The sequence below is a fragment of the Misgurnus anguillicaudatus genome, chromosome 19, assembly GCF_027580225.2.
Source record: "Misgurnus anguillicaudatus chromosome 19, ASM2758022v2, whole genome shotgun sequence".
NCBI classification, from domain to species: Eukaryota; Metazoa; Chordata; class Actinopteri; order Cypriniformes; family Cobitidae; genus Misgurnus; species Misgurnus anguillicaudatus.
Window position 1 is genome coordinate 51,677,876 of NC_073355.2, and position 27,606 is coordinate 51,705,481.

Sequence of the window (27,606 nt, forward strand, 5' to 3'; positions counted from 1 at the left end):
GTGAAGCAGTGAATACCCACTGCTCTGTGTACTATTTGATTGTTATAAGTTACAATTAAGTCAATTCACTAAATGTTTTTTGTGATTTTCACAAAAGTTAGGGTTGCACAAAATGCCCTCAGGAAAATTGTCTTTATAAATATGTAAACATATAAATATATCAAATTTTTAGGAAAAAGCTGAAATAATTGCATTTTTGCAAAGGAATTTTGTTAGAGATCAGAATGATTATCAAAACATACACATACACAAAACAAATCAGTTTTTTATAAATTACAGATTACAGGAATAACTCGTAAATGATGGGGAAAGATTTAAAATCACCTAACCAAACACACCCCTACCCCAATAGAATCTGGACCTTCTTTTGATAGACCCACCCCACACATACACAACCCAGGCAACAATGTAGTTTAGTAGACACGTCTCTTACTGCTGATTGGCTACAAATGTGTTTAAATACATTTTAAATTTATTTGGAGAAACAAGGTTTGTATCAAATGTTTTTAATCTATAATCTATTGGTGTACATGAGGAAATACAAACGTATGCAGTGTAGGTTCATTATAAAAGCAACACAAGATGACTGAAAGCTGTTATACTCAAGAGTCATTGTCACTATTGATTATGATTACATTATAAATCAATAAAAACCTGACGTGAGCGACAAGTTGCATCAGAAGTTACATCTTATGAAGTTGACAAGAATCTGTCATTAATTGCACATAAAACTAATTGTTTTAATCATTAATATTTACGGTGTGTTACGACCCAAGGCTGTCTAGGGTGAGGGATGTAACATTTTATTTGAAAAGCTTTTCCTTTTTGGGTGTGTGTGTGTTTGGATGGCAGGAGACAGACACGGGAATAAACTGAAAATTATTTATTAAATGTGAACCAGTGAACAAAGTGACAAAAGTGTGAATAATGATAATGATAATAATGATAATAATAATAATAATAAGAAAACAAAAATGAGAATAGCAAAATAATATTTACAATATTTACAAGGGTAGAACACAAAGCACAGAACCAAAGGAAAGGGGACGAGAGTGGTGCTAAATCAACGAAAGAATCAAAACAAAATGAAGCTAACTATTTTTAAAGACCTCTAAACTAATCTAAAGAAAATAAAAATAAAACAAAAGGTCTTCAGCGTATACACGCCCTAACTAAACTACACTAGCTAGATAAAAGTCAGGGAAAAACATACAAGGGTGGCACTCACTCCTAAACTAGTGTGTCTAATACAAAATTAATATTTCCCTACGTGTGCACAATGTATGTCGCGCGACAATCTTACCTGTCCGCCTTTCCCCGGCACGGGGAAAACGAAACGCCAGAACATTCAGGACAAAACAACGGAATAAATGAGATAACGAAAAACGAGAATGAACTGACATACACAGGCGGGGTAAATATAACAAGCGAAACAGACAGTACACAGTAACAGAAGGGTGTATAGTAATTGTACAGTATATACAGTAGATGAGCCGCAATGACTGACGCGCGTTTGAAACTGGGTGTATCTGGAGAGAGAGAGAGCGGAGAGAGAGAGAGAGAGAGACACAACAACAAAGACACACCTACACGGACGTAACACACCCTCCCTTAAGAACAAACAGGTGTTTGTTCTATCACACAATTAGAGGGTTAAACTCTGGAAAGGGCATCGGCTAGAACATTGTCTTTACCTTTCTTGTGCACAATCTCCAAATTAAAGTTTTGTAAATACAAAGACCAACGCATTAAACGTTGATTGTGATTGTACATGCGTGACAAGAAAACCAGGGGATTATGATCCGTGAAAACTGTAATAGGTAAGTTATTCGAACCAACATAAACCTCAAAATGTTGTAAAGCCAGAATAAGGGCAAAAGCTTCTTTCTCTATTGTAGAATAATTGAGTTGATGTTTATTAAACTTCCGTGAAAAATAGCTTATGGGATGGTCTACACCGGATTTATCCTCCTGAAGGAGAACAGCTCCAGCACCAACACCACTGGCATCCACTTCCAATTTAAAAGGTAAAGTACAATCGGGTGCTACAAGCACAGGAGCATTACAGAGTAAAGCCTTAACATTAACGTAAGCATATTGACATTCAGGGGACCACACAAAAGACTTAGATGGGCTTAGCAAGGAGGTGAGAGGTTGGACAACAGTCGAGAAGTTTTTGCAGAAACTTCGATAGTACCCCGCCATGCCCAGAAACCTGCGCAACTCACGGCGGGTGGTGGGAACGGGAAATTCCATAATGGCCGTGACCTTGGCCGCAACAGGGCGAACTTGACCCTGACCCACTTCCTTACCAAGATAGGTAACAGTAGTCTGTCCAAATTCACACTTGGTTAAATTAAGTGTTAAAGAGGCTTTGTCAAGGCGCTCAAACACTGCTTTTAGCGTACACACATGTTCAGCCCAATCCATTGAATAAATAACGAGATCATCTAAATACGCACTACAATTGGGTACATCACCAAGCACCAAATTAACAAGTCGTTGAAACGTTGCAGGTGCGTTACGAAGACCGAATGGTAAAACAGAATATTGTAGAAGATGATCCGGAGTTACAAAAGCAGAAATTTCAGAAGCTTGAGGGGTGAGTGGAACTTGCCAATAACCTTTTAACATGTCCAATTTACTAACAAAATGTGCTGATCCAACATTGTCAATACAGTCTTCCATGCGGGGAAGAGGATAACTGTCGGGCACCGTTACCGCATTGACCTTACGGTAGTCGGTGCAAAACCTGAACGTTCCGTCAGGTTTGGGAACCAGAAGACACAGAGAACTCCACGGGCTACAGCTTGGTTTAGCTAACCCATTGTCTAGTAAGTATTTTACTTCTTGGCGCATAATAGATCTTTTAATTGCATTTACACGATAAGCATGTTGCTTAATAGGACAAGCACCATCTACATTAATTTCATGCTGCAAGACCGTGGTTTGTCGGGGAACATCGCCAAAAAGACAGGGAAAATCAGAAATCAATTTAACAATGTCAGAACTCTGTTCTGTAGTTAAATGAGTAAGGAATGACGGGAGATCTTTTATTATTTCAGAGTTTGGTAACCGCGCACATTGCTGAGGAGTGTTGCGAAGCATCACTCCATCCTCGTCATCACCCACACAACCACGAGAGGAACCCAGATCAACGGCGGTAACTACGGAAGAGATAGTGGGCTCTTTCATCTGATCCGCAGCATCTGCGAGGGGTTTCTCACGGTCATGGTAAGATTTTAGCATGTTTATATGGCAAACACGAGACTGACGTTTCCTATCTGGCGTATTAACCATATAATCTGTCTCACTCATTTTCTTAGCTATTGTATAAGGACCACAGAACCGGGCAGACAGTGATGAACCTGTGACAGGCAGAAGTACTAGCACTTTGTCACCAGGTAAAAATGAACGGGCAACTGTTTTGAAATCATACTGGCGTTTCATATTCTCCTGAACAGAGGCCAATGACTCTTTAGCAAGAAGGCATGCATCATGCAAGCGACTACGAAACTTGCTAACGTAATCCAATATATTAACTTTTGAACTCGATTCAGTAGACATGATTTGTTCTTTTAAAAGTTTCAAAGGACCTCTGACGGTATGCCCAAAAACGAGCTCCGCCGGACTAAATCTGAGGGACTCCTGAACAGCTTCACGCACGGCAAACAGAACTAAAGGGACACCCTCATCCCAATCACGAGCCGTTTCCACGCAATATTTGCGCAACATGGATTTAAGGGTTTGATGGAAGCGTTCGAGTGCGCCCTGACTTTGGGGATGATACGCACTCGAAACTCGGTGAGTTATAACAAGAGACTCTAATACCTGATTGAAAAGTTTTGACAAAAAATTAGTGCCTTGGTCTGTCTGGATAATTTTAGGAAAACCAAATGTTGAAAAGAATTTTGTCAATGCTTTGATAATGACCTGAGCAGTAATTTTTCGTAATGGAAAGGCTTCAGGAAATCGGGTAGCCACACACATGACAGTCAACAAAAATTGATTACCTGATTTAGTCTTAGGCAACGGTCCAACACAATCTACTATTACATGCTCAAACGGCTCTCCCACCACTAGAATTGGGGAGAGCGGAGCAGGCGGAACAACCTGGTTCGGCTTTCCAACAAATTGGCAGGTATGACACGTACGACAGTAATTCGCAACGTCTTTCTTTAATCCTGGCCAGAAAAAATGTCTTAATATCCTATTGTAGGTCTTAGTTACACCAAGATGACCAGCCAACTGATGATCATGGGCTAAAAATAAGACATGCTGTCGATAAGGTAAAGGAATAACAATTTGGTACACAACATTCCAGTCTAAATCCTGCTGTGGGGTGGAACACCATTTACGCATTAACAATTCATTGTCAATGAAGTAAGCAGTTTTCTTATCCCTAGCGAATTCACACGAGACAGCAGTTTTAAAACACGGCGCGAGTGTCTTGTCTTCTTTTTGAGCGGCCACTATTTGCGCTCGCGAAACTGACAACCTCAGGTTATCTGAGTCTGCGATACCAAAACCTGGCGTCCCCGTTTTCAAAGTGTGACTCTTTTTAGGAGAGTCAACAACTTCTAACGGAGCGTCATCAACCAAAAGAGGAGCTAAGAAAGAATTTGACAATTCAACCGCTTCTCCGTTTTTCCGTGACTGAGCGCAAGTGACGGCGCACGCAGGAAAAACATCAGAGTAATCACCAGAAAGATCTTCAGCCTGACAAATCACATCTGGGTTGTCGACCACTTCTAATATTGGCATAACTTTTCCTCCAGCGAGGTCATTGCCAAGGATAAAGTCAACACCTTTAATGGGCAGAGAAGGTCGCACAGCCACTTTCACAAAGCCGGTACACAAATCACTATTCAAATATACACGATGTAACGGTGCCTTTACGAAACCCATTTCAATACCCTGTACAATTACACTTGACCCACAAAAAGTTTCCTCATTCAAAGGCAACGCATCCGCTACAATAAAAGACTGTAGTGCACCCGTATCTCTAAGCATTTTTATTTCTTTTTGTTCCCCAGGTTTTCCAGTTAAGGAAATTAACCCCTTCAGAACAAAAGGTAAATAATTATCATCAATGACTTCGTTTAGCGTATGTGCTTTTTCAAGTGTTTTAACAAAACCTACACCTTTAGGCTGGTTTTGCTGCTTACGTTTAAGCGTTAAACAATCAGCTATAATATGCCCTTGTTTGTGACAGTAGAAACACTCTCTAATCTCTTTTGGCTGAGGGGAGCTAGTCTTGGGACGAGCTGACTGAGAATGAGTCGGCACCGGAGGAATTTTCTCGCTACGGGCAGAGGAGAAAACCCCTTTGTGCGTAAGCACAAATTCGTCCGACAGAACAGCGGCGTGAGACAATGAAGTTACTTTTTGCACATTAAGGTAAACCACAACACGTTCAGGAAGACATCCTTTAAATTCTTCCAGCAACACAAGTTCTCTTAACGAGTCAAAGTCATCCACTTTACTAGCTGCACACCATTTGTCAAATAAAGTTCCTTTCTCCCTGGCAAACTCAACAAAAGTTTGGGTAGAATTCTTTTTATGGTTTCTAAACCTTTGTCTGTAAGCTTCAGGAACAAGCTTGTATGCTCTAAGAACAGCAGCCTTTACCGAGTCATACACCAAACTATCCTCTAACGATAATGCAGAACAAACCTCCTGAGCTTTTCCAACAAATTTACATTGTAATAACAGAGGCCAAACTTCTTTGGGCCAACAAAGGGAGGAGGCAATACGCTCAAAAGCGCTAAAATAAGTATCCACCTCCGACTCTCTGAATTGTGGTACTAATGCAATTTGTTTACTTACATCAAAAGCAACTGAGGACGGGTTAACCGGTGGAGGAACATTTGAGACCTGTGCGGGCGTTGGATGCGCAGCCGAGCCGGCGGCGACCTTCATCGCTTCCAGCTCGAGCTGCCGCAGCTTCACCTGCTTTTCGGCCTCGATCTCGAGCCTGCGCACTTCCAGACGCATTTCCAACTCAGCCTGGTGTGCCTGAGCTTTTTCTTGTGCCTCTATTTGTAGGCGGGCCAAACGGACTTTTAATCGGGCATCTATCCTCGAGTCCGTGGACACCGGTGAAAATGGATCGAAGGGTGACAAGCCAGGTTTCGCACCGGCCTCCGCCGTCGCGCCACCCACAGCTCCAACCCGTTCGTCCACCTCATCGTCAGTGTTAGAATGGCCAACAGAATCACCACCAACATCAACCTTCCCACCGGTCTTACCACCCTCAGCACTTATCACAGGAAGAACATCAAGTTCAACCAAACCTTGTAGAATTTTACGTTTGATTTCCTTTTTAAGCATTTGTTTGCCCAAAGAAATATTGTAATGCTCTGCTATGGATTCCAACTCATTTTTTCTACATAAATCAACTTGTTCTGCTGTAGGATTACCAATAAAGGCTTGCAAATTAAACAATGCCATGACTGTTACACACCACACCCACACAAACACGCAGCGCGGCATAACAAACAGGCCGCCAACCGCAGGCCAAAAGCAGACCGCTAACACAAAGTCGTCCGCCACCAAAGCATGCACACCCAGGGAAAATTTTTCAAAAAATTTATATGGATTATCAATTTTTAATGATCCCGGACGAGCCCCCAATAAATGTTACGACCCAAGGCTGTCTAGGGTGAGGGATGTAACATTTTATTTGAAAAGCTTTTCCTTTTTGGGTGTGTGTGTGTTTGGATGGCAGGGGACAGACACGGGAATAAAACTGAAAATTATTTATTAAATGTGAACCAGTGAACAAAGTGACAAAAGTGTGAATAATGATAATGATAATAATGATAATAATAATAATAATAAGAAAACAAAAATGAGAATAGCAAAATAATATTTACAATATTTACAAGGGTAGAACACAAAACACAGAACCAAAGGAAAGGGGACGAGAGTGGTGCTAAATCAACGAAAGAATCAAAACAAAACGAAGCTAACTATTTTTAAAGACCTCTAAACTAATCTAAAGAAAATAAAAATAAAACAAAAGGTCTTCAGCGTATACACGCCCTAACTAAACTACACTAGCTAGATAAAAGTCGGGGAAAAACATACAAGGGTGGCACTCACTCCTAAACTAGTGTGTCTAATACAAAATTAATATTTCCCTACGTGTGCACAATGTATGTCGCGCGACAATCTTACCTGTCCGCCTTTCCCCGGCACGGGGAAAACGAAACGCCAGAACATTCAGGACAAAACAACGGAATAAATGAGATAACAAAAAACGAGAATGAACTGACATACACAGGCGGGGTAAATATAACAAGCGAAACAGACAGTACACAGTAACAGAAGGGTGTATAGTAATTGTACAGTATATACAGTAGATGAGCCGCAATGACTGACGCGCGTTTGAACTGGCGTCCTTTTTAAAACTGTGGGAGAATGGAGATTGGTGGAACCTGATGTGACGTCATTTATATACTGCAATGATTGACATGTTGATGGTCCAATGGGGAAACTGGGTGTATCTGGAGAGAGAGAGAGCGGAGAGAGAGAGAGAGACACAACATCAAAGACACACCTACACGGACGTAACAGGTGCAACTGTCAGCGTTTTCCACAGAAATGAAAACAATAAAATAGAGAGCACACATGTTTGGATACAAATTCATAACCTGACATTGTTTGCAAACACAACACAAGGGAACTTCCACTATCTGATAAAGTTTACCAGTTTTGGTTATGGCGTGTAACTTTAAGCGAATTGGAAAAAGACAGCCATTGCACATTTGATTATTTACTGGTAAAGTCATTCTGCTTATTTAATGGTATAGACTAGTACACACACAGCAGTCATAAAACAATAATCTAGTTGTTAGCTACCTGAACCTTACGTTTGTTTACTTGTTTACCTTACGAACCTTACGTTTGTTTATTTACCTTCAAAATCTTCCCTTTATTTTTGCTTCAGTGAAATTGTCCAAAAAAAATTGATCATAAATCCCCAAGCAAATGGAATATCCAAGCCTTTTTTATACAAAACTATTTGTTCACCTCACAATCATGACGTTTCTGACCGAATTACGATATAAAAACTTTAAACAATCAGTTCACTACTGGACATTCGTTCGACTCTTACTTTTCATTTAAGACTTATAATGCTATATTTAGGTGCCAAAACAATATAGCATGGGCGAGGCTAGCCCCTTTTTAGGGGTGCTTCAGCACCCCTAAAAAGGAGCTCAGCACCCCTAAAACTTGGAGCAAGAAATTTATTTATTCTAAAATGTTCGTTCGTCTTTGACAAGGTTAAATAATGTCCAAAACATACTCCGTAGTTTGTGGTTTAAAATGTATATGTTAAGCTAGAAAATGAAAACCTCCCCGCTTAGTAAATGGTGTCATCCTCTTCTTCTACTCCTCTGTACCTGCATCGCTGAGCCCGACCGTCATTCAGCCCGAAAGACACACGCAGAGTGAGAATCAGTTAAAAGTGTTGTGATGCAACTTTTTTGTTCAAATCTTACAAAATGTTTACGTTATGTTTATAATGAGCGAGTACATCACAAATCAATCTTTCAAGCCGTGTTTTTGTCTTATACTGAATCACCATGGTACACGTATAATAAGTGTTTATTTTCGGATTATTTTAGTCCGGCGGGTACCCGCGCGCTGCGGAGTAGCACAGTACCTGGGTGACTCGTCCGTAGACAACGGAGAGAAGTAGCGCCGGTTACAATGTTCTTCCGCAAGACGCATGCAGTTTTGTGCGTCTCAGTGGTAGTTGCATACGTGTGTCTCCGTTGTTAAAGTTTATTGTATGATTTATCGTTAATTTGAGACTTATTTTAACAATCGGGAGTCATGTAAACATGACGTCACGTGTGTCTTTTCTGGTCAGTCGTCATGAAAACATGGCGTTTGAAACAGAGTGAAAACAAACTACATATCACTGTATACCACGAGTACCGGTAAGTTATGTGTGAAATCACTAACTGTCTGACTATCAAACTAGACAATACATTTTTTTAAGTTTGTCACATTAATCTATTGTAGATTAATATGAAGGGGATAACGTATTTAACCCTTAGTGCAGGAGTCACAAGGGTTTTGTTTTAGACATATAGTAAAGGTAATGGTTCAATTAAAGGACTGTTAAAAGAAAAGCTGCAAATTAACAAACTATTAATAAACCTACCATATGTTGTAGGCATAAAAGTTATAAATTAGGAGATTTGTCATTTTGACAAAGGCTTAAAATGATACACTGTATATTCACATAAACCATACCCACACTGCTGCTGTAGCCCACCTTTTGTCCTGAGACTTTAATATGGCATTAATGGCAAAAAAAAAGTGCTAGCTCGCCATTAATCAGAAAGAAAAAGGTTGGCAAAAAATGCATCTCAAAACTCATCAGATTGATGCTTTAAAATATGTAATTTAAAAAAAATTCTAAGGGGAGCGTGCTCCCAGACCCTAGAGGGGTAATATTCTTCTCATCTTTTTCCCCCCTGACCCGTTTTCATGCCTGAAAAGTCTCAAAAAAAAATCGAATTTGGAGTAAGTTGAACCAATGTTAAAATGATACTTATTTTTCAATAGACATATTATTGGTTTCTGTAGGAAAAAATGCAGCGGAGCTCATTGGGTGCTCAGCACCCCTAAAGCTCTAACCCTAGAATCGCCTCTGCAATATAGAACATTTTAAAACATTTAAAAACATTTTTAAAAGTTCAAAACATTTGAGTTCAGTATTTAAGATCACACCACAGAATAGCAGAGTTCACACCACAACTATAAAAATAAAGATACAAGAAACCATGTTGTTGGGATCACTTCCAGAGCTATTTTTTTCCAACTCATGAACGATAAACCAATGACAGCCAATCAAATCTTCTTAACTATAAAGTGCACTTGCATTTGAAATGACACTGTGGAGGAAATATGCAATTAGTTAATGCAATTGAAGCATAAATTAGCATAAAGTTATAATTTGGTGGTGTGGACGCTAATAAAGTTATCGATATAGTTAATGTTATAGTTATTATGCTATCTAAACTGATATTAAGGGTCTATGTATCTGTAGTTTATTTTATCTCACTTTTGTTTTAAATAAATTGTATTTTTCATATATTTTGCACAGATAGTTTTATTACAGATAACATGTTTGTCTCTTTGTTCTGAGTAATAAAATGGATGTAGTTTTACTGCACTGGTGAAAAGGATTGAAGGAATAAAGACTCATGTAGACGCGGCACTATGCACTATAGCCTTAAAAAATGATTGCTGTTCTTAAACGCGTTTCCTACGAAAATTAACCATGTGTTTTTTTATAGTAAATGTGTAGTAAACACTTTTTTTGTTTCGATTACCACTGGTTTTCCTACGGTAACCATGATGTATTTGGGTTGACCTTTAGTAAAACCATGGTTCATTTTCGTAAGGGCCAGTTTTGTACTTTAAGGATCTTTTATGTTTATGAAGGGTGAAGGGCTCCAGCTTTTCTTTTTAAACACACACACACACACACACACTGTAAACTCTGAACACATCTTTGGGGTCACATTGAGTAAAGTCTTCATGGCTACCTCTCAGGTCATTACGTTTAACATCATAAGTGATCATCCAGAAGACTAAATGTAAGGGATTGATGTTATTAAAATGTGCTCAGTTTCTGCTCTTCTGTGAGGAAGTGAGAGAGATGTACTCTTATAATGTCTCTTATACAAACTTCATGTTATTTTCTCTTATTGCAGCTCATTATTGATATCTGGAGATTTGTCATAAATTGATGGTATAATTGCAATAAAATGGCTTTTTAAAAACTCATGACTTTGTTCTGGTCTTTACAAAATGTGGTTTGAATGACTTAGTGATGGGGACGAAACCGCTATGCCGTGTCTGAGTCAAGACCGAGTCTTTGAAGGGTTGAGGCCGAGTCGAGACCGAGTCTGTTTTTATTTTGAATACAGTCGAGGTCAAGTCAAGACTGAGTCTTTGAAGGGTTGAGACCGAGTCCTTTAGGAGTCGAGACTGAGCCGAGACCAAGACCATAAAAACATTTCAGTTTAGAGGAGCAGTCTTAACATTGTAATATGGACTATGCTTTTACTATCATTAAAAAATCCCTACCACATGCATCATCTTTTGCCTATTATTGCATTTTATTATTATTGTTATGTTTTCAGTGTGTTTTTTATATGAAGTTTAAAAAGTGATTTGGTCTCAAGGACTTGGTCTTAGACTACGAGTCCTTCTCCTCTCACTGTGGTCCGAGACCGAGTCAAGAACGAGTCTTTCTCGGGAGACGAGTCCGAGAAAGCAGAAATCGGTCTCGAGACCAGTCTCAAGTACCTGATCATGTTTCCCTGTAGTAAATAAGAAAAGATTTAAACATAACATAATATATATAGTGAGGAAAATAAGTATTTGAACACCCTGCTATTTTGTTCTCCCACTTAGAAATCATGGAGGGGTCCGAAATTGTCATCACAGGTGCATGTCTACTGTGTCAGGACTCTGCCTTGAAGTCTTGTTATATTTGTATTTTGTCATGGTGGCAGAGTTCTGGCAGTGCCTGGCCTTGTGTGGAGGTTCATTCCTTGTTTTTGTGTTTGGCATGTGCCTCCGGTGTCTTGTCATTTGTCCCCGCCCCCTCGTCCTCCTGCTTTTTGTTAATTATTTTATTTTTAACTATTAAACTACAACTAACCTGTAGTTTTTCACCAGGTTTGCACACTCTGCAGGAGGGATTTTGGCCCACTAATCCATACAGATCTTCTCTAGATCAATCAGGTTTCTGGCCTGTCGCTGAGAAACACAGAGTTTGAGCTCCCTCCAAAGATTCTCTATTGGGTTTAGGTCTGAAGACTGGGTAGGCCACGGCAGAACCTTGATATGATGCTTACAGAGCCACTCCTTGGTTATCCTGGCTGTGTGCTTCGGGTCATTGTCATGTTGAAAGACCCAACCTCGACCCATCTTCAATGCTCTAACTGAGGGAAGGAGGTTGTTCCCCAAAATCTTGTAATACATGTCCCCGGTCATCCTCTCCTTAATACAGTGCAGTCGCCCTGTCCCATGTGCAGAAAAACACACCCAAAGCTTGATGCTACAACCCCCATGATTCACAGAAAAAAGTTCTATTTTGGTCTCATCTGACCACACGACTTTCTCCCATGACTCCTCTGGATCATCCAAATGGTCATTGGCAAACTTAAGACGGGCCTGAACATGTGCTGGTTTAAACAGGGGAACCTTCTGTGCCATGCATGATTTCAAACCATGATGTCTTAGTGTATTTCCAACAGTAACCTTGGAAACGGTGTTCCCAGCTCTTTTCAGGTCATTGACCAGCTCCTCCCGTGTAGTTCTGGGCTGATTTCTCGCCTTTCTTAGGATCATTGAGATCCCACGAGGTAACATCTTGCATGGAGCCCCAGTCCGAGGGAGTACAAGGTTCGCATAAAGAATTAAAAAAAGGGAAAATACATTGGCAATTACATCATATGACAAAATTGTATTTTGGGTTGAACTTTGGGGTCAAATGTCTTGAAACATCTAAACAATGTCTTATGCTAATAATAGTATAAGTGGAATAATTGGCCCGTTGCATTATTCAAAAATAATACACATCACTTCACATTGTGGCTGCAAAATAAGTATTAAACACGTCACAATTTTTAGTACATCCCCAAATCAGAAAAAGTTGGGACACTGTAGAAATTGTGAGTAAAAAAGTAATGAAATAATTTACTAATCTCATAAACTTATATATTATTCACAATAGAATATAAATAACATATCAAATGTTGAAAGTGATAGATTTTGAAATATCATGCCAAATATTGGCTCATTTTGGATTTCATGAGAGCTACACATTCCAAAAAAAGTTGGGACAGGCAGCAATAAGAGGCCAGAAAAGTCAAATGTACACACAAGGAACAGCTGGAGGAGGACCAATGTTTAGGAATAGGAATTTTGTCCTATTCTTGTCTAATACAGACTTCTAGTTGCTCAACTGTCTTAGGTCTTCTTTGTCGCATCTTCCTCTTTATGATGTTTTCTATGGGTGAAAGATCTGGACTGCAGGCTGGCCATTTCAGTACTCAGATCCTTCTTCTACGCAGCCATGATGTTGTAATTGATGCAGTATGTGGTCTGGCATTGTCATGTTGGAAAATGCAAGGTCTTCCCTGAAAGAGACGACGTCTGACTGGGATTATATGTATCTACAGTTGAACTTGGATAAACCTTTCAGCATTGATGGTGCCTTTTCAGATGTGTAAGCTGCACATGCAGTTTATGAGATTTGTAAATTATTCCATTACTTTTTACTCACAATTTCTACAGTGTCCCAACTTTTTCTGATTTGGGGTTGTAGATATTTCAGACTATAAATGTCCATAAATTAAGTTGTGTGTAATCCTGTAAAACGTCACAGGGAAAGTATTGTTGCTTTGCTTATTTTGTTCAAAAGCACGATTAATGTAAATCTACATATCATACTAACAAGGAACTATTCTTCACAGCTCGAGAGCTGTCGTTCACACCACACAAGTTTGTGAATGTACAAAGGAAACACCTGAATCATTGAACTATGTTGTCAGGAATTGTGACCATAGTTGGCTAACCATACTTTTGGGAAACGCACCCTACCCTGTACTTTCTTCTGCAAAACACAAAAGAAAATATTTTGAAGAATGTTGGTATTTGGTAAACAATATTGGCCTCCAGGCTTCATTGACTTACATTGTATGGACCAAGAACCACTAAACATTTCTCAAAATATTTTCTCCTGTGTTTCACAGAAAAAAAGAAGTCATACAGGTTTTAAACAGGTTAAATAAACGATGACAACATTTGTATTTATAAATTAACTATCCTTTTGGCTTATTCCCAGATCTGATCCAACAGCATTCATCTTTTGCTGAGCCCTTTCAGAAGCATCAATGATTCAGTTTTGTCCAGATCAAAGCTTAAAATTAAACTAAGACTAAAAACTTATTTAAAATATTAATAAAACTTAAAAATAAATTATGATCAGAAACTTTTCCAGTGCCCTCCACTAATATTGACACTTTTGGTAAAAAACTGCTTTAATTCAAAACCAACTATTGCAAACACAAGAGTTTTATATAATAATCTTTGTTAAATATATGTGTGCCATCATTATTGGCACCCTTTTAGTCAATGCATTGAGCTAATGAGGAGAATACATGACAAGGGATCTACATTTCAGAAATATAATAAAAATATACATTGCGAAATAACAAAGAAGAAAAATGTTTTAACAATAAACCACATCACTAAGAGAAACCTGTTTGTTAAATATGTGATCTGTTTGGTTTAAAGGTATAAAGGTAGTGAAGCTGCATTAGGTTTGATCTGTGTGTGTTTGTGAGATGGCAGAAGCCAGTATATCATGGGCTCAGGATCAGTTCAGATGTTCAGTATGTCTGGATCTCCTGAAGGATCCAGTGACTGTTCCCTGTGGACACACTTACTGTATGAGATGTATCACAGACTGCTGGAATCAAGAGGATCTGAGAGGAATCTACAGATGTCCTCAATGCAGAAAGACCTTCAGTCCACGACCTGTTTTAGGGAAGAATGTGGTGGTCGCTGAGATGGTGGAGAAACTGAAGAAGACAAGAATTGAAGTTAGTGGAGATGTGAAGTGTGACGTCTGTACTGGAAGAAAACTCAAAGCCATCAAATCCTGTCTGATGTGTCTGAACTCTTACTGTCAAACTCATCTTGATCAACATGAGAATTTCTTCAGAGGTAAAAGACACAACTTAGTAGAAGCCACCGGACAACTGCAGGAGATGATTTGCTCTCGACATGATAAAATGATTGACATGTACTGCCGAACTGACCAGCGATGTATTTGTATGTTGTGTATGGTGGATGCACACAGAAATCATGACACTGTATCCATATCAACAGCAAGCACAGAGAAACAGGTGAGATTTAAAGAAACTCATATTCTTAAGTTAAGCATCAACTTCAGTTAATTGTTATAAAATAAATTAATTTATCGTAAACTCTGTAATTAAATCTCAGAAATACTAACCAACAACATCACATTGTATACTTTAATGTCTTGTTTCATTCAAATATAATTTTTTCCACAAACATAGCTTGTTGGTTTAACTTAATAAAATTATGACATCGTTTTCTTACACAATTGGATAGATTTATCTGAACATAAGCTGGGAGATTGTACTTAAAATTAAAAATGAAGCTCACTCAACTTAATTTGTTGAAATTAATGTTGAAAATTCAACACAGAATGAAGTTCATCAGAAGATCCAGGAAAGAGAGAAAGATCTTCAGAAGCTCAGAGAGACGGTGGACTCTTATAAGGTGAGATGATGTTTGAGACTGAAGCTCATTGTGTTTTCCAGTAAGATGTGATTGTAATGTTTGTGTGATATAACAGCGATCTGCACAGACAGCAGTGGAGGACTGTGAGATGATGTTTACTCAACTGATCTCTGAAGTGACACAACTGATCAGAGATCAGGAGAAGACTGCAGTGAGTCGAGCTGAAGGACTTTTGGAGGGACTGAAGCGGGAGATTGAAGATTTAAAGAGGAAAGATGCTGAAATAAAGACGTTTTCACAAACACAAGATCACTTTCAGTTTCTCCAGGTAAATAAACACATGGAGATACAGCGATTACAGTTTAAAGATTGGTACATTTGTGAAGAAAATGTGGAGTGGTGCTTGTTGTGGAAACATTCGGGAAACAAAATATATAAAAAAAAAATGTTACTATGTTGTGGTGCAGAGATATAAAGCTTTGTTTATTCTGTTGCTATGGTGCTGTATTTGGTTGATAGCGAGTGTCTTGGCAGTGGCCAATGATGATACTCTATAGCAGGGGTCTGCAAGTAACTTTGGCCGCGGGCCAATATTTTTTTAGCCAGTAGATGGCGGGCCAACTGCTGTTGGCACACTTGCGTCTTTTTTTTAATTAGCCTAGTATAGGCTATCTGATCTTTTGTCAAGAAACATTGTCTTTATTTCCTATTTAAAAGACGGCATTAAAAATTTTTAAAAGCATGGTTATGAGTCTGTGAATCATTTGTTCAATCGTTTTTTCAAATTAAAAACAAAAATGAAAAAATTAACCACCACGGTTTTCTGATTGTGTGCTCAGAACAAAAAATTAATTACTGGATTAGACAATTTTTTTTATTTAACACCTTTATAGGTATAATATATCAATGAAATAATTTTAAATAGTACTATAGTGGTAACATATTACAGTGATTTATGCTCTCATGAAAGACTTACAGTCCGACTTTTGAACTGTATTCCTTTTTTTATTAATATTTATCCGGGACACACACATACACACTTAAGGTTTAAGGAGGTCTCCGCTGGACTGTTTTTTTTGTCCAGCTCCGACAAGGTTCTATTCAGTAAACCGCTTAAAATACACTCTGTGTTCCCCCAGCTTTTTTTCCCGACGGGTCCGCAAAACTTAACCTTAGATCTCGTTTCCAGAATCTCACATTCAAATGTCTCTAACGAAAAGAGAGAGATGAAGTAGCCTATAACAATTATAAATGTTGTTCGTGCCAATATAAGTATTATTTTAACATTGTATTGTCAGCAGAGAAAAAATGTCAGAAAAAATAATGAAATATAAATAATAAATTAAATAGGACAAAGCCTCTCACTCAGATTTCTAAACAACATAAACCGAAACCATAGTTGGTTGCGGAATTGCTGTTCAAACTAATTGCTGAAAATCCTCCTTTGCCAAATTTATAACGTTTTAAACTGAGGCAAAGATCGAAGAACTATGCGTTAGGAAAAATTAATAATGGCTTTATTTTAATAGACATGTAAAAACCATATTTTGGCGGATTACTTTCATTTTTAACGAATTTATCTGCCCATTTAGTCTTAATAATTAACGGTAAACGAACTTGACTTGCTGTTCTGGAAAGCAGGTCGAACCAATTAGGTCGGGCTCGAGCCCCAAGTTCAAGTAACAGAACAGAACAGTAGATTCCTTTGACATTTACGTTAAAAGTGTATTAGTTAAAATATTACTACAGTAAAAGAGTTTATTTCTAAAAGCCTGCAATTACTTTTCAGTAATTTGCGATGTCACGGAGTTTAACGTCTTCACGCGTGACGCATTGATTTACGAAGTAAATTTGCAAATGATTCATGAAGTTATACCTCTGCAATTATTTGATCGATTGTGTTTTAGAAGTATGCTCAAACTCTAATGACAACTATGATCGCGGATGCGCTGGTAGAGAAAGAGAACGAGAAAGAGCGGCCCGTATACGCATTTTTTCAGGACATTCTTGCAAGCCGATGGCAACTTGTCCACGACCCGGTGGTTGGGGACCTCTGGGCTAGAGGAAGAGTTTTGTGCAGCATTTAGTGCAAATATTTTTTATCAGGTAATACATATTATTTATTAGCGTGTTATAAGCGAATAAATAATAATGAAAAAAGTTAAAAAGTCGGACTGTAAGCGAATGAGACATACAGGAAAGCATGGTTGCTATTCAAACCCTTTTTTCAAACCCTTATTAAAATGTAATCTGTTATTAGACTACCTGATCTGTTTAAATTTATATATGTCTGCTAAGGTGTTCAATAAAATTTTTTTTATTTTTGATCTGAGCGAACATTCAGAAAACAAGTCGTTTGATTTTAGTTCAGGAAATAAATAATAGAAAACAAGTCGTTTTTCTTTATTTTCTTTTTGGTTTTGATTTGAAAAAACGAATGAAGGAATGATACACGGGGCCATTTTTGTAAACTGGTATTGTAAAATAAAAAAAGAAAATAAAAAAACGGACTTCAAATTAATCCGGCGGGCCAGAAAATATTCCTGGCGGGCCACTTTTGGCCCGCGGGCCGCCTGTTGCCGACCCCTGCTCTATAGGCTGCTTGCCAGCATGAATGATATAAACCAACCGCAACAGCTCTATGACACTGTGGTGCAAAGATATTACTCTGCAAATTTGATAAATTTTCCCTTTCGGAAATCCTGCACTTATTAAAGTCATAGCACACCTCTAAACCGGTCAATTTGAGCCCTCTTTCATGGGTCTACCACAAACCACGCAGGTTGAGTTACATGCCGAAGTTTTGTCCAGATGTAGAATATCCCTGCGCAATAATAATAGTAATGCTTTGCATAAATGGAAGCACGATTAATGGTGCGTTCACACCAGATGCGGAAGAGGCGGCAACTGCAAATGATTTACATGTTAAGTCAATGAAAAGACACGAACAGTCATTCTGTGGCGCGGTAAGCGCGAATGGCTCAGCTCAATGGCATGGATGGCGCATTGAGCGCTGACGCATGATCTGAACTTTTGCGCCGCGTTAACCAATAAGGAGCTTGCTCTAGCAGTGATGTGATTACAGGAAGCAAGCGGAGGCAGAAAAACAAAACAACAATGGAGAGTCAATCATCTTTGTACGGAGCCCGTAAGGGGTCACTTTGGTGTATTTTTTTAGACCACACTATTGCGTTCCCACGCAATACTTTTGCGTTCCCACGCAATACTTTTGCGTTCCCACGCAATACTTTTGCGTTCCCACGCAAGACTTTTTGCGTTCCCTCGCAATACTTTTGCGTTCCCTCGCAATACTTTTTGCGTTCCCTCGCAATACTTTTGCGTTCCCTCGCAATACTTTTGCGTTCCCCCGAGAAACCTTTTGCGTTCGCTCGCAAAAAGAGAATACTGTTTTCTCGAGAAAGCACAGCGCTTCACAGCGTCACCTGAGGCAGTTCATTAGGCATTGGCATCATTTATGCCCACTGTTTGAAGATATGATATAACTACTGTTATTAAATAATTATACAGTATTTCTTTGTATTTAAGTCCAAGTTAAAATGAACAGTGGCATGTAAGACTAGTCTTGCATATTTAGTTCACTCCAAAATGGTCTAGTATTGTCACTTAACTTATGCTGCTTGACTTCTCAGCATAAAGATCATTATTAAATTCATATTAAATATTTCAAATTTAGAAATAGGCTACCCCATGCCATCTAATAAAGAAGTGGGTACTCCGTGTGTGCCGTGTACCCAGCACTACACCATATGGCATCATTGATGTCCGCTGTTAATAGATATATAACTACTGTTATTAAATAATTATATTGTATTTCTTTGTACTTAAGTCCAAGTTCAAAATAAAACTCTATAAACCTCTCCATTGTGAAATGGTTTATATACATTTACAATGGAGCGGTTTATAGAGTTTTATTTTGAACTTGGACATAAATACAAAAAATACAATATAATTATTTAATAACAAAGTTATATATCTAACAGCGTACATCAATGATGCCATATGGCCCGGCGTTGCATTGCCCCTCGGATCTGATTTGTACCCCCTCTGTTTCATTTTTGTATTCATGGTTAAAATGTTCAACCTTTTGATTTAAATAATAATTTAACCTTATGCCCATATGGGATTTAAAATGTTCAGTGACATTACTGTCAGATTCAAACGTCTTTCGCACTGATGCAGTGTTTTCAAGCTCATAATGTTTATTTTAGATTTCAGACATTTAAATACACATAAGAACTGGTAAAACAATAGCCTACATTTAGTTTGTAAAATACACACTGATGTCTGTGGAAGCAGCAATACAAATCTATTCAAATAAGATAGTAATTTGCAAATAATAAATAAATATTATTTTCAAATAATAATAATAATTTGCCGACGTATCAGACAAACACAGTGGAAGTATAAAGTTTACTTTATTGTTATAAAGGCTATAATGAAAAGACGGGGATGCGCTTCTCCCTTGCGAAAAATAAGCGTGCTTAAATGTAATTTTATAAAGTGTACTTATTACATAAATATAATATACTTTAATACAGTTAAGTGTGAATTAAATGCAATCTTTTCGGCGCACTGAATGCACATTAAATGTAATTAATTTCAAATATATCATATATTAAGTTGAAATAAACTGTAATAAGTTGCCATTAAGAGTTAACTTAATTGTTACTTTATTACAACTTTATATCTACTTTCATAATTGCTTCTATAGTTTTTACAATATATGCTACTTAAAGTGCACTACACAATATAATGACATGAAATTAATGTGACTTAAAATACACTTTAATGTCGGTTAACAATAAACTTAAGTGTGGATTAAATCCGATGTTTTCAGCGAAATGAATACAAATTAAGTGTAATTAATTTCAAATGTATCACACATTAAGTTGAAAATAAAACCAATAAGTTGCCCATTAAGAGTGCTTTTTTGCAACAACTTATGTGGGTCTTTAATACAACTTTATATTTACTTTCATAATTGCTTCTAGTGTTTTTAAAATATAGTTAAAGTGCACTATTCAATCTGCTGTCAAGCAATTAATGTGAAATTAAAAATAAGTTAAAGTATATAACAGTACATTTAATTATTAATAAAATGTAATGTTTCAAATACAAATTTGCCAAATAAATTCAAAAATATAAAATTAAATTAAATCAGTTGAACTGTGATTTCAGTGCAGTAAAGCGATTTCAATGCATCTTTCTACAGTATGTACTTTAACTACTTGTATGTACTTCTCAAAATACTGAAAAACAAATCTAGTTAATTAAATACGTATTCATATCAGTTTAATGCATTACAAACAAACAAAAACCACAATGCTTACACTGACAATAAAACAGGGCTGGGTTTCCCGATAACGATTGAACTTAGCACTTAAGAGCGCTTTCTACGAGCTACTTAACAAACATTCGTTGTTCATTTACGTGCGTTTCCCAAAGATGCACGTGAAACGATCGCTCGCAGCTGGGTTTTAAGTGCTACTTACGAGTCGCTATCCATTTGTCAAGTGCCGAAATGTCATCAATAGAATGACTCGAATTCGTAGCAGAAGTTTGTTTAGGCTAATGATCTTCAGCCGATGTGCACTAATATTTTTAATAATATATTTTCATTATTGTTCAATGACTTTTTAAATGTTTTAATAATTTATTAAATATTCTTTTCCGTATTTAGTTAGGACTCGTCCCACTGCGAAATGCCTTCTGCGTTTTAGATTATTAATATTATTTGCTGTTTATTATCTATGTTTATTTATTATTATGGATTATTGCATTGTACCGTAAATATTTATTTGGTTTCTTTAATTAGATGCAATTTCCCTTCAAAACAATGTTTAGATGAATTATAGCAGCAATCGGTATGAACCATTTATCAATTTGGTATACCAACTTTTACCAAAATACAAAAAACTTTTACCAACTTGTACAAAATACGTTTTCCTTCTTTATTAATTTATGTTTAGTCATTTAAATTTGATTTCTCATTTGAATTTTAAATATATTATATTATATATTTAATATAAAATAAACAAAGAAGAACCCAATAAATAAATAAACATTTAAAACATTACATTATCGTCATTGCAGGAGTGCAATTTGCTGGTTGTCCTGTAGGTGACATTGTAACTCTGTTGTCTTACGATGCACTTATTAATGAACGATTACTCCAGAGCACTCGTAGATCTACGATGATTTTCAAGTGCAACTTAAGTTACGAAGCTTTTGGAAAACAGCCCGTAATTCTAAGATGATTCGTACGATCGTTTTTACGATCTAGCCTTACGATGCTTTTGGGAAACCCGGCCCAGTTTGGTAGTCAAATAATTATGAATCGAATTTTTTGTTTTGCAAAAGTACATTTAATAAATGAATAATGAGTTGTATATGTCCAAACAAATACAAAAAATAAAAAAAAATAAAAAAAACTCTTAGTTTAATATTGTAAAATTAGAATCAAACAAGTATCAATATTGAATAATTGCATCCCTTAGAAAAAACAAACAAACTCAAAGTTATTATTTTTTAACATTTTAACAGACAACAAAAAAGAACTGCATGAACTTTAAATTAACAAATCCTTTGGTAGGTCACTTATCATTTATTAAATGTGTTTAGAAATATTGTCATGATAGTGTACTTTCTTTAAGTTAAACTTAAGAAAAGTGCACTTAAGTGTGTTAATAAATAGTGTCATTAAAGTGTATTCCATTTTAGTACATTAAGTGGTCTTTAATTTTAATTATATTATATTATCAGCAAGTGCACTTCTCAAAAAGTATACTCTTATTGTTTTAAGCACACAAAAGTACGCTTTCAATACACTTAAGCACGCTAATTTTTCACAAGGGCTGTCAAGCAGCTATTACATAACAGAGCGAGGCCGACGAACCTGCTCTTAAACAGGAAATAATATATGGAATTATTTGTGCATCTTTAAATAATTGTAAGAATACATTTCCTTTAAATATAATTTTTGTCATATAAAGTTTTAAGAGATAATAATGTCTTTTCCACTTTTATTGCTTAGACTTGTTAATGCGGTTAACGTGTTTTGCGCATTTACGAGTTTATTTCAGTAATATTGCTGTGTTTAAGGTAATAATAATACAATTTACATGTCAAGCTTCCTTATCCGTTTATTAATTTCATCATGCTGTTGTGTTAAGTTATATGTAGATATTTATTGCCATATGAGACGTAATTGCCGTTATATGAATACTCTCGTCTATTATTCAAATCGCGGAATAATGTGTGCATCTTTGAATAACTGTAAGAATACAGTTCCTTTGAATTTTTTTTAATATAAATAAAAACAAAATAAAGTTTTGATCAATAATAATGTTGTGAGGATATTGCCATTGCCGTGAATACTCTCGTCTACAATATGGATTATTACGCTGTTTAAATTTTGCTGTTTTATGGAGCGCTTCATATAAAAAATATGTCGTTCCAAAGCGAGATCTCAATGTGTATTATTCATTGATGGTATAAATTAAGCCCCCAACAATTTCAAATGCCCCCTCAGTCATTTCATCCTGCAGCCGGGCCTATAGGTACCTTATTACATTTTATTTCAACTTAATATATTTGAAATTAATTACATTTAATGTGCATTCAGTGCGCCGAAAATATTGTATTTAATTCACATTTAAGTGTATTTAAGTTTGTTATATTTATGTAAAAAGTACACTTTATAAAAGTACAGATTTAAGCACACTTATTTTTCGCAAGGGAGGTGCGCATCCCCGTCTTTCAAACATGTATCATTATAACCTTTAAAACCATAAAGTAAACTTTATACTTCCACTGTGTTTGTCTGATACGTCGGCAAATTATTATTATTTGAAAATAATATTTATTTATTATTTGCAAATTACTATCTTATTTGAATAGATTTGTATTGCTGCTTCCACAAACATTAGTGTGTATTTTACAAACTAAATGTAGGCTATTGTTTTACCAGTGCTTATGTGTATTTAAATGTCTGATATCTAAAATAAACATTATGAGGTTGAAAACAGTGCATAGTGTTGCTATATGATATCGTCCGTCTGGCTCAGCGCAAAAGACGTTTGAATCTGACAGTAATGTCACTGAACATTTTAAATCCCATATGGGGATAGGGTTAAATTATTATTTAAATCAAAAGGTTGAACATTTTAACCATGAATACAAAAATGCACAAACCAGATCTGAGGAGGCAATGAATGAATAAACCATTTCAGAATGGAGAGGTTTATAGAGTTTTATTTTGAACTTGGACTTAAATACAAAGAAATACAATATAATTATTTAATAACAGTAGTTATATATCTACTAACAGCGGACATCAATGATGCCATATGGTGTAGTGCTGGGTACACGGCACACACGGAGTACCCACTTCTTTATTAGATGGCATGGGGTAGCCTATTACTAAATTTGAAATAATATTTTATATTAATTTAATAATGATCTTTATGCTGAGAAGTCAAGCAGCATAAGTTAAGTGACAATACTAGACCATTTTATAGTGAATTAAATATGCAAGACTACTCTTACATGCCACTGTTCATTTGAACTTGGACTTAAATACAAAGAAATACTGTATAATTCTTTAATAACAGTAGTTATATATCATATCTTCAAACAGTGGGCATAAATGATGCCAATGCCTAATGAACTGCCTCATGTGATGCTGTGAAGCGCGGTGCTTTCTCGCGAAAACAGTATTCTCTTTTTGCGAGCGAACGCAAAAGGTTTCTCGGGGGAACGCAAAAGTTTTGCGAGGGAACGCAAAAAGTATTGCGAGGGAACGCAAAAGTATTGCGAGGGAACGCAAAAAGTATTGCGAGGGAACGCAAAAGTATTGCGAGGGAACGCAAAAGTATTGCGAGGGAACGCAAAAGTATTGCGTGGGAACGCAAAAGTATTGCGTGGGAACGCAAAAGTATTGCGTGGGAACGCAATAGTGTGGTCTAAAAATATTCACCAAAGTGTCCCCTTACGGGCTCCGTATCTTTGCTATACGAGACATCTTTATACTTTTATAGGAATTAAAAGGATCTTGTTTGGAAGAGAGTTAGGAGTGTGTCAATCAATCTGGTAAGTTTACTCAATTTGAGCAATATATTATATGTCTTAAATGACTAGAATTTCATGCTTGAATGAAGCGAGTAAACTCAAAATGTTCAAGCGTCCAACTACGCGCAAATAGCACGTTTTTGCCGGCTCGTCTGGTGTGAATGCACAGTAAAAAGTGTCATTAGTTGTATTTCATCTGTTTTCTTGTCTCTGTGTTTAGAGTTTCCAGTCTCTTTCTCTCTCTGGATCTACAGAAAACTTCAATATCACTCCCGACGTCTCTTTTGATGCTGCTATGAAATCTATCACTCAGTACAGAGAGAAACTGCAGCGTTTCTGCAGAGAAGAGATGAAGAAGATTTCTGGTAACTACTGGATATTAATTCATTCTCAAAGTCAAGCATCGTTATGTTTCCATCCAAAATTGCTAATTGCAAATTTAACTTACAGTATGCACAAATTCAGAGTATAGCAGAACACATTTGTGTATAAAGCACAATTAACATCAATTGAGTCAAAGAGAATAAAAGTTACAGTAGGTTTTTGCATTGGATACGGCACTTTAGGTCTTTTTGTATAATGAATTATTCAAACGTTACTGTGTGAGACACTTTTGACGACACACTTTTGCTAAAACCTTTCACAATGACTAACACAACATTCAGATGATGTGCAATAAGATCAGTCTGCTGGTTAGTCCGGTTTTGTTGTCCCATTGCACTCCAAGGCAAAGTCACATAACTTTTTTATGCTCACAGAGGAATTCATTCAGTAAATGTGTTTACATCATAGCTTATGCGCATATATTTTTAAAGTACAAGAAATTTATTGGACTCAATTAAGCACATATGCCTTAAGTCATTTTTTTATTCATGTGCATCTTGGTGTTTCCATCCAGCAGTTTTTATGCAATATCCCAAAATGCATATAAAAATATGTTGATGGAAACATGACTACACTGTAAAAAGATGAAAAGTTGGATCAACTTTAAAAATTACTTCAATTAATAGCACCTTAAATGTTTCTAATTTCACTTTAATTCAATTCAATTCAATTTACTTTTATTTATATTGCGCTTTTCACAAGTGTTAATTGTTGCAAAGCAGCTTTACATGAGTAGATATAGTTTAGTTTAAGTTGAAACAACTTTTTAGTTGTTACCTATTGTAGTATTTTTTTTAAGGTGATCCACTTTTTAGAGTGTATACAGTAGATGTAGATTTTATTTTTGCATGAAATGTAATCACAGTTGTCATTTGGTTTTCACAGTGACAAACACCCAGATGAGTTTGATTGCTGAACCCAGAAACAGGAGGGAATTCCTGCAATGTAAGTTACTGAGATCAATCAATCATACATCAGACTTACAGTTCAGTCGAATAAGAGACACATTACACTGAAAAAAGTAAAAGTTGGGTCAACTTTTGGATCAACAAAATTACTTCGAAATTAGTAATTCCTAAAAATGTTAAGTTTTATAAACTTAAGGGGACATCTCACAAGACTTTTTTAAGATTTCAAATAAATCTTTAGGGTCTCCAGAGTACATATGTGAAGTTTTAGCTCAAAATACCATATAGATAATTCATTACAGGATATTAAAATTGACACTTTGTAGGTGTGTGCAAAAATGTGCTGTTTCTGGATGTTTCCTTTAAAGTGCAAATGAGCTGAAGCAAACACTGATCACCATAATGGTGGTTTGTTGAAATTGAAACTCAATTGTGCTGTCAATTATTTTCTCTCTCTGCACTAAATGGCAGTGTCATGGTTGGATAGTGCAAATTAAGGGGCGGTATTATTATAATAAGATCCATTTCTGACATCACCAGGGGAGCCAAATTTCAATGACCTTATTTTTCACATGCTTGCAGAGAATGGTTCACCAAAACTAAGTTACTTGATCTTTTACACATTTTCTAGTTTGATAGAAGCACTATTAAACAACTCTTGAAAAAATTATTTTGTTATATTTAAAATATAATTCGATATCAAAATAAAATGTCTGCTGCTGGAGGTACAGTGCAGTTTTATTAGACGATATGATGGATACACAGTTAATAGAAGATAATGATTTTTTTCTTTCAACAGAAAAGTTTAAATGGTACATAAGAATTGAACCCTCTGTACTGTGTGGGAAAAAACTGTTTAATTTATTTTCATTAAATTAGATAAAAAGTGTCCATAATACAATGAGTTGTTGGAAAGCATTATTGGTGCATCACTCCAACAAACATGGCCGAGATTGTTTACAATGTGCCAGTTTGGTTATTAGTACATAATCACCACATTCCAGCAACGTTCAATCTAACTGAATGTGGTTTATACGTCATCACAATGTAATCATGTTACTGTAAGTGGGTTAGGACTACAAGCAATCCCTATTCATATTGTATGAAGTGTAACACTGAGTTCTTTCCACCAGGTTTCCATCAGTTCACACTGGATCCAAATACAGTGAATTATGGTATTAAACTGTCCGAGTGGAATAAAGCGGGTGCACTCGTAACTTCACGCCAGCCGTATGTGGATCATCCTGACAGATTTGACGGCTGGACCGAGGTTTTCTGCACAGAAGGTGTGAATGGCCGCTGTTATTGGGAGGTAGAGTGGACTGGACAGGGAAAGTTGGGTGTAGATATAGCAGTGGCGTATAAGAGCATGAGCAGAAAGGGAACGGGTCTTGACTCTGCAGCTGGACGTAATGATCAATCCTGGAATTTGTACTGCAGCCCAAGTTATTATTCATTCATGCACAATAACATGGAGACGATTCTTTCTATTAGCCCAACCATCTCAAGAATAGGAGTGTATGTGGATCACAGTGCAGGAATATTATCTTTCTACAGCGTCTCAGACACAATGACCCTCATTCACAGAGTTCAGACAACATTCACCCAACCTCTCTATCCTCTGTTTGGTCTGGATGAGCGTACGGCATTCAGACTGTCATCTAACATTAATAATGATATAGAGATTCTGCAAATAGCATTTTTTTCATATTAAAGCTGCACAATAAACCCATAAAAGCTCATTCACACTGATCTCCGTCATTTGTCAGATCAATTTCGATTCTTACTGTTTATTTAAATTAAAAATTATGTCAGGTGTAATAATCAAACTTTCACATGGATTTGGTTGTACAGCAGTGCAGGATTAAGAGCTGATCATGAGGATTAAATATTAATGTGTATACTT

General features: G+C 36.6%; 1 protein-coding gene across 1 annotated transcript; it reads left to right on the forward strand.

Moving 5' to 3' along the window:
- Positions 1–14,137: 14,137 nt before the first annotated feature.
- Positions 14,138–27,442, forward strand: LOC129436815 (tripartite motif-containing protein 16-like). Its single transcript, XM_073857833.1, has 6 exons — positions 14,138–14,954; positions 15,283–15,357; positions 15,434–15,646; positions 24,629–24,773; positions 25,678–25,737; positions 26,834–27,442. The coding sequence occupies exons 1-6, from the start codon at positions 14,391–14,393 to the stop codon at positions 27,412–27,414; spliced, it is 1,638 nt and encodes a 545-aa protein (XP_073713934.1). The 5' UTR covers positions 14,138–14,390; the 3' UTR covers positions 27,415–27,442.
- Positions 27,443–27,606: the final 164 nt, after the last annotated feature.

Bases quoted from the DNA above. Each gene is read 5' to 3' on its own strand.
- LOC129436815 (XM_073857833.1), top strand. From the start codon at position 14,391: ATGGCAGAAGCCAGTATATCATGGGCTCAGGATCAGTTCAGATGTTCA. The intron at 14,955-15,282 runs GTGAGATTTAAA...AATTCAACACAG, and splicing joins CAGCAAGCACAGAGAAACAG to AATGAAGTTCATCAGAAGAT. The intron at 15,647-24,628 runs GTAAATAAACAC...CTCTGTGTTTAG, and splicing joins ATCACTTTCAGTTTCTCCAG to AGTTTCCAGTCTCTTTCTCT.